The sequence below is a fragment of the Macaca thibetana genome, chromosome 15 (assembly GCF_024542745.1).
Source record: "Macaca thibetana thibetana isolate TM-01 chromosome 15, ASM2454274v1, whole genome shotgun sequence".
In the NCBI taxonomy this organism is placed as follows: Eukaryota; Metazoa; Chordata; class Mammalia; order Primates; family Cercopithecidae; genus Macaca; species Macaca thibetana.
Window position 1 is genome coordinate 107,115,001 of NC_065592.1, and position 6,910 is coordinate 107,121,910.

Here is a 6,910-nt window from a genome sequence, read left to right on the forward strand (position 1 = left end):
TCCACTATGTGACACATGAAGCTACTGGGCTGTGGCACTTCCTGGAGCCTGCATGGCGATGTTCAGTTTGTGACATCTCTGCAAACCTTCTCCCTAGAGCTGCATAAACTTTGAGGTAGAGAGTAAGTAGTGGAAAGACGGGTTGAATCGTATTTCAGAGTGGGCTCTTCATAGGTTTTTCTCATCTTGTTTTTAGAATTTTTTGTTTGTGTAAAGACAGTGTTATGGAAACGTAAGGTTCAGTGAAGGAACTCAGGATGAAGGTGGACTTACAGCACCACTGTCAGCACCCTTCCATGTCCTGTTGCTTCTAGAAACCAAGCCCACACCAAGCACGGCACAAATAAAAGCCATCACCCTCTTATGAATAAAAAACCATATATATTGTGGAATATTAAATGTTCTGCGTGTAGTAACATGAGAGAAAATATTTTTTCTCTACATAGAGTGAATTTTTTTCTTGGGGATTTGTTTTTTGACTGCTGGCGGCATAGCTCAGCATTCTGCTGTGTTCTGAGTAAAAGGGGTGCCTGTGGTTGCAGGGAAACCCACAGACTGGGGCTTGAAACTCCTGTTTGTGCTGATTTACCTTCGAGGCATGGCGTGCGTGGCAGAGTGACATCTTCTCCTCCAGCATCTGTCCAACTGCTGTCATGAGCCCCTGAGCTTCAGCACTGCTGCTGTACACACAGGACCTGTTTTTTCCTGTTTTTTGGCTCTCGGCAGTGACTGGTGCTGGCTTGCTTTTTTTCTTTGAGAAAACCCGCTGAAAAAATTGCTTGATGTTTTCTCCAAAGTGGCTTATTGAAGGAGGTTGTTTCTTTGATGGCAATGGCTGGACGCCTTCATCCTGACGGGTGTCCTCTGTTTTCCTGACCGGGCTAGGTTGAGGAGTCCTCAATCCTTCAAGCCTTTCTTCATGTTTTTCTAAGTTGGGCTTCCTAGAGTTCTCACTCTTGTGAGGAGGGGGAAACATCGGGCTTTGTCTCTTGCATGAGACTTGACAGTTTGGGTTCTTGGGCTCCCTGTGCCCCAGGTTGCTCCTTCTGGCTGCCATGAGGTCACGTAGCTCCTGGGAAGCCCGCATGTTCCCAGCAGGCATGCTCTGGAGATGGCCCTGGGGCACTTGAGGAGCCAAATTCTCTGTAACAAGGGGCAGAACAGACGCTTGCCCATCTGGAAGGAGCACAACAGCGGCACAAACTTGAGGCTGGGTCTCTGACTTTGTGGCCATTCCAGGCTCAAATTCACTAATAACCTCCTCCATAAGACACAGCTGTCTTGGATCTTGGGAGACAGACATTTTAGGGAGTAGAGAACTTCTGCTGGTCCCTGGAGCCTCGAAACCATGCACATCATCACTTGTGGCTTGGAGGTTTGCCAGCATACGGGTTCCCAAGGGGACTCTGGGTTGTGGCACTGCCTCCCTGGTCTCCCCAGCCCTTGAAACCTGGGCTCCTAAGCTCCTGCTCTGCTGGGTGCTGCCTGTGAGGCTGTATGTGAGGGGCTTAGATGGCCACCTGCCCTCCTGTGCAGCTGGAGGAGCCTTCAAGGGCCCATGATCATTCCAAGATGGGATCCCTGGCGGGGCCCTCTGGAACTGCTTACATGCAGGGGAAGAGGCCAGAAGACTCTCTGGCATGTCAGATGCTTTGGTCAGCACCTGCTGTCTCAGACTTGCCATCGGTGGTTCTCTAAGGAACATGGCCACCTCAGCTTTTGAGCCAGCCCCAGGTTCACAGGTGGCTGAGGAGGGACCGGCAAGCTGTGTAAGAGACAAGGACGAAACCTTTTCCAGTTTAAAGCACTGAATGGGTTTGAGGACCCTGAGGGGTAGACCCCACCTGTGTTTGGCCCATAACCTCCCAATATGGGCTCCCAGCACCTGCTGCGTACACGGCTCGAGGAAGGGAAGCACCTGGGCTGTGTTCACACAGGCTTTCCCACTTTTCGGGGGTGCTAGATTGCTGGTCTTCACGTGGGTGTTAGACACGGGAAAAGCCTGGTTGACAGCAAGCCAGGATCGACGCACACTCACGGGGATCAAGCCCTCGTTGATCTGGCCCAACTTCCTGCCGACGTGGGCTTTCAGGACGTTTTCTATACGATTCCTCTCTGTGCGTCTTAATAAATCACTTCCCGAGTCACTCCTCAAGGGCTTCCTCAAGTCCCTTTCTGACTCCTCAGAGGTCGCCCCCAGAACCTTCCCTGGGAAGCTTTCCATGCCCCTGGATAGATTTTGCGGGGTCTGCCCCAGAATTTGCCCCAGACGTGGGCACGGGTCCCTCTCCAGCTGGAACTTCACCTTCTGTGCCTCCTTGCTGCTTTCGCCTGTGGACGTGGAGGACTGCCAGGGCCTGGGTTTGCCCTTGGCCTCACTTGTCCCTGACGATTCGTCCCGAAGCTGCATCAGATCCAGAGACTCTTGGATCCTTCCCAGGTTGCCCCGGTGTTGAATGAACCACTTTTGAATGTGTTGCTCCAGTTGTCTCCGGAGTTCAGGACTGATCGGAAAGTTCTCAGGCAGAATGGATGTCAAGCTTTCCTGGGGAGGGTTAGGAGTGGAGACACTAAACACATCCTGAGATTTTTGGACCCTAGAGGGTAAAGCCAACCCACCTTCTAGTTGTTTCCTCAACAAAGGCCATTCAGGGTGCTGAGTTTCAGGTAGGCAAAGAGCTTGCACTTTAATCTGCGACGCAGGGCAAGCTACTCCAGAGTTATCAATCGGGGATGGAAAAGCAGGAGATAGGACTGGGAAAGAGGATTGAAGATGGGCCTGAGCCTCGGCCTGAGCCATAGGTATGGGCCGGAATTGGGGTGTGGATGAAATAAAGGGTTGGGACTCGGGCCCCAGATGGGACAGGGGCTGGGCCTGGAAAAGCAGTGGGGACATTGTAGTCTCCCTTTGCATTGGGCAGACATTGGAAATTCCATTGAACAAGAAAGGAGGAGACTGTAAAGTGTAAGACCTTTCAGTGACCCAGGCATTAGCCACCAGGGATTCGCTGTGCAGAGAGGGGAGGCCCCAGAAAAGCTGGCTATAATTCTTCTGAAAACTTTCCTGCAAGATCCTAGGATCTGAGAGCTTCTGAGCACTGGGCAGCTGTTTCGAGTTCTCGCCCATGTTCCAGAAGGGTTTTGGGGTTGTGAGGTCCTGCTCAGCATCCAATGATTTAACCAAATTCCCCAAAGAATTCAAGTGCTTTTCTGGGCTCATTTGTTTTAGAAATGATCCATTGTTTTCTTTTTCCTCCGAAATGTTGACTTTGGCTCTTTCTATGACTTGTATACCCATGACATTCTGGCCATCAGAGTTGAGTAAAAACGGGCTACCAGCTTCCATCTGACAGGTCTCTGGTGGGTGGCGGGAAAGATGATCTTGCTGGACTGACGAGTTGAAGACGCACCAGGTTCTGGTAGTCTCCTGCCACCAGGAGAAGGCAGAAACTTGACTGTTTGAGCCGCCAAGGCCTGAGATGGCTGGGACAGAAGCCGCCAAATCCTTACGCAGAGACAAGCTTTGAGGGACGGTGCCCAGTGGAAGTGCCACTGAGTCACAGTGAGATGGAATTATCAGAGTGGAGTCCTGCAGGGGAGGAGCAGGGAAAGCTTTCGGAGGAGACGGACGATCAGAGGTGTGTGGTGGGTGAGGGAAAAGTGCAGGTGGCTCGGGTGAGGGGCTTTCTGGGGGAAGGGAAGGTTCTGGTGCCTGGGAGGCACTTAGGGAGGAGACTGAGGTGGTCATTGGGCCTGGTGATGGGGTGGAGGCCAGATCCTGAGGATGCTTGGTTCGAGGATCCGGGGAAGCTAACGGGGAAAGCATGGGAGCAGTATCTTCCATAGGCTCATGAGAGGACCGGGAGTCTCCATCAGGTGCTCTTTTGCCCACCTCACCTGGGGGGTCTGGACCGGAGAGCTGACCAAAGTCACCTTTGTTAAGGAGCGGCCCCAGGAGGCTGCAGGAGACAGGAGGCACAAGCTGCAGCCAGGAGCAGGTGGGGCGGGGGCCAGAGTGGGAGCTCGGGTCACAGCCCCTCCACCACCCCACATCCTGACTGCCCAATTCTCCTGCCACCCCTCGCCCCAGGGTTTTACTCCCATCCTCTGTCCCTGTGGTCTCCCCATCCCAGGTCAGCTCCAGGCTGCCTACGGCCCTGGGGTCACATCCCAGCCCTGGCAGGAAGGATGAAGGGAACGGGAAGTGCCTCACCTCTGCAGTTGTGAAAACAGGTTCCAAAGCTCCTCCAGGCCTCTCTGGCCCGGTCTACAAGCTGGAAATCAGGAGACTGGGTGAGGGCAGTGCAGGAGGGGCCTGGGATCTCACAGGAGGATGAGTGCATGTTTCTTTAGGGAAGACCATGGGGAATTAGACCCTGGAACCCGCACATCTGTGTCCAGAGCCACATGACCCGGAGGGTAATAGCAAGGCATGGCAGGCAGGGCTTTGTCATTCACAAAGGGCTTCCACACACGGACCCCCCCACCCCCACAGTCCTCACAACTGCCCTGTGGGGACAAAGGACTGGGGTGGTCTCAAAGAGGAATCAGCCTTAGCAGAGTTGAACAGCTGTTCCCAGGGGCCAGGAGGCCCCCTCACCCCCCTCCCATCCAGGCAGGCGTTGTTCTCCCCACTACACACACACTGCCCCCTGCTGGGTAAGGCCCAGTCCCTGGCCCACCAAGGCTTCATTCCGGCTCGGAATCTGAGAAGGACCCGGGGTTCTGATTTCCTTCCTATGAGCCCCCGCCTCAGGCTTCTTCAACTGACTTCTTCAGAGTCAGTTCCCTCCGGGGCAGACGAGATCAAATTAACTCTAGTGTGCCTTGGCAGAGCCTTACCTCTCAGACTGTGGTTTTTCATCCTGCCTCTGGGCCTCCCTCTCCGCCCTACTGGACACTGGGAGACAAGATGACGCGGGGAGACAAGATGACACTGGGAGACAAGAAAGGGGGAGGAGCTAGGACCGGCTCTCAATCTCCGCCCCCAGCCCGGCCGCGGCACGCTGCACTCATGAACCGCGTGGCTCTCTGGCTCAGGGAGCTCTGTGTGCTTCCTCCCACTCATGTTTAAATGGATGCCAAACTGCTTTTTTCTGGCAGAGGGGGCCGGGCGCGGTGGCTCAAGCCTGTAATCCGAGCACTTTGGGAGGCCAGCGCAGGTGGATCACCTGAGGTCAGGAGTTTGAGACCAGCCTGGCCATGGTGAAACCCCGTCTCTGCTAAAAATACAAAAATTAGCCGGGCGTGGTGGCGGGCGCCTGTAATCCCAGCTACTCAGGAGGCTAAGACAGGAGAGTAGCTTGAACTCGGGAAGCAGAGGTTGCAGTGAGCCGATATCCCTCCATTTCACTGCAGCCTGCACGACAGAGCAAGACTAAGTCTCAAAACAAAACAAAACAAAACAAAAAAAAAACACACCACATACACACACAAAGAGGGATGTTCAATATGACGCCGTCAGTCCCTGTCCCTCTGCTCGAGGAACACACAGGCTCAGGCCCGCAGGCACCGCTGAGCTGTCAGATAGGATTCTGCTTCCCAGGAGACCAGAGGAGACGCCAGGCCCCGGTGGGAGGCCCTCGGGGGCTCAGCACAGCCCCCAGATCGCCCCATACAGAGGAGACTGGGCCCCGAGCCACCTGCCCCAGGAAGGGGCTGATGAGCCAGGGCTCAGGGTCTGGCCTCGGACAGAGACCTCCCCCGTCTCATGACCGTTCCTGGCGGTGAGTCCACGAGTTTGATTTTGTCTTGACGCCTCCTGCGCTCCCCCACAGGCGGACTGAGAGCTTGGGACGGAAATCCCAGTACACGATCCACCCCTACCAACCCTGGCTGCCCTGCCTCTCCCTGGAAGGATGATGTTCTGGTCTCTCCTGAGACTTCCCATCGCAGAAGTCTCTCCACTGGATTTGGAAAAGTGGAACTAATAAGAAAAAGAAAGGAAAGAATCAAGCTCTGTGGGTCCGGACTGAGGGCTCCTCACCTTTCTCTTCCCAGGCGATGGTGAGGGTGGGTCGTCATAACGGAGGTAAGAGAAGTAGGGGAATAATAGGAAGAAGAACCCCAGGGCAAACACCAAGGTGAGGAAGATATCCAACACCCATGGTGTGGAGCTGGGGGCGTTTAGCGACGAGGCACTAAGTAATTTTAGAGGAAAGGGGAGATTCTCCATGTGAATAGGCGCGTTGCTTTCAAGCAACTGAGCTCTGGGCATCCCCGTGGAGACTAGGGGCTGGGGCCCAGGCTTGCGTCACAGAGCTGGGGCCTTCACATCACAAAGGGCTCCTTTGTTGGGGAGGGGCAGCGGGAGGGGGAGGGGGAGGGGCAGCGGGAGGGGGAGGGGCAGCCGGAGGGGAGGGGCAGCGGAAGGGGGGGGCAGCGGAAGGGGGAGGGGCAGTGTGACGGGGAGGCTGAAGCACAGCCCTTCCCCACCCTCCAAGCCGGGGATCCCTCCACCCTCCCACCTTCCAGATCCCTCTTTCCCACTAAGTTTTGTCAGTGATAGAACTCAGCCAATTTTCTATTCTTTCTCCATGGAACACAGATATTACCTGGTTCCTTTTATCTGTTGGAGGCGGTGGCTTGAGGTTACCTATTTTATGACCCTTGAAAATCTGAAGTTCACTCTGAAATTTTAGCTATGTACCAGGGAATTTTATTCTCAGAATGTCGTTCGTCCTCAACCCCAGCTTTCCCACACAATGTTTTTGTCTTATATCAATCCAGGGACAAAATGTAAATTTCTTTTACACTTATGTGGTTTTGCAAATTTCGAAAAGTAAGTTTTAAAAAATTATTTCTATCTCACTTTGAATCAAAGGGACCTACCCACATACAATTAAGATTTTTTTTTATTTTTTAAATTTTATTTTTGTATTTAAGTTCAGGGTACATGTGCAAGACATGC

The 6,910-nt window shown here is 53.7% G+C and overlaps 1 protein-coding gene across 1 annotated transcript in view; it reads right to left on the reverse strand.

The window, feature by feature from the left end:
* The window catches only part of LOC126937341 (putative spermatogenesis-associated protein 31C2), an 18,990-nt gene extending 12,767 nt beyond the window's left edge, over positions 1-6,223 (reverse strand). Inside the window, exons 1-4 of the mRNA XM_050760718.1 lie at positions 5,987-6,223; positions 4,843-4,936; positions 4,214-4,274; positions 443-3,959 (exon numbers count right to left, since the gene is read on the reverse strand). Coding sequence (XP_050616675.1) covers positions 443-3,959; positions 4,214-4,274; positions 4,843-4,936; positions 5,987-6,217 — 3,903 coding nt within the window. The 5' untranslated portion in view covers positions 6,218-6,223. The remainder of the gene's footprint in view (positions 1-442; positions 3,960-4,213; positions 4,275-4,842; positions 4,937-5,986) is intronic.
* Between the last annotated feature and the right edge of the window lie 687 nt (positions 6,224-6,910).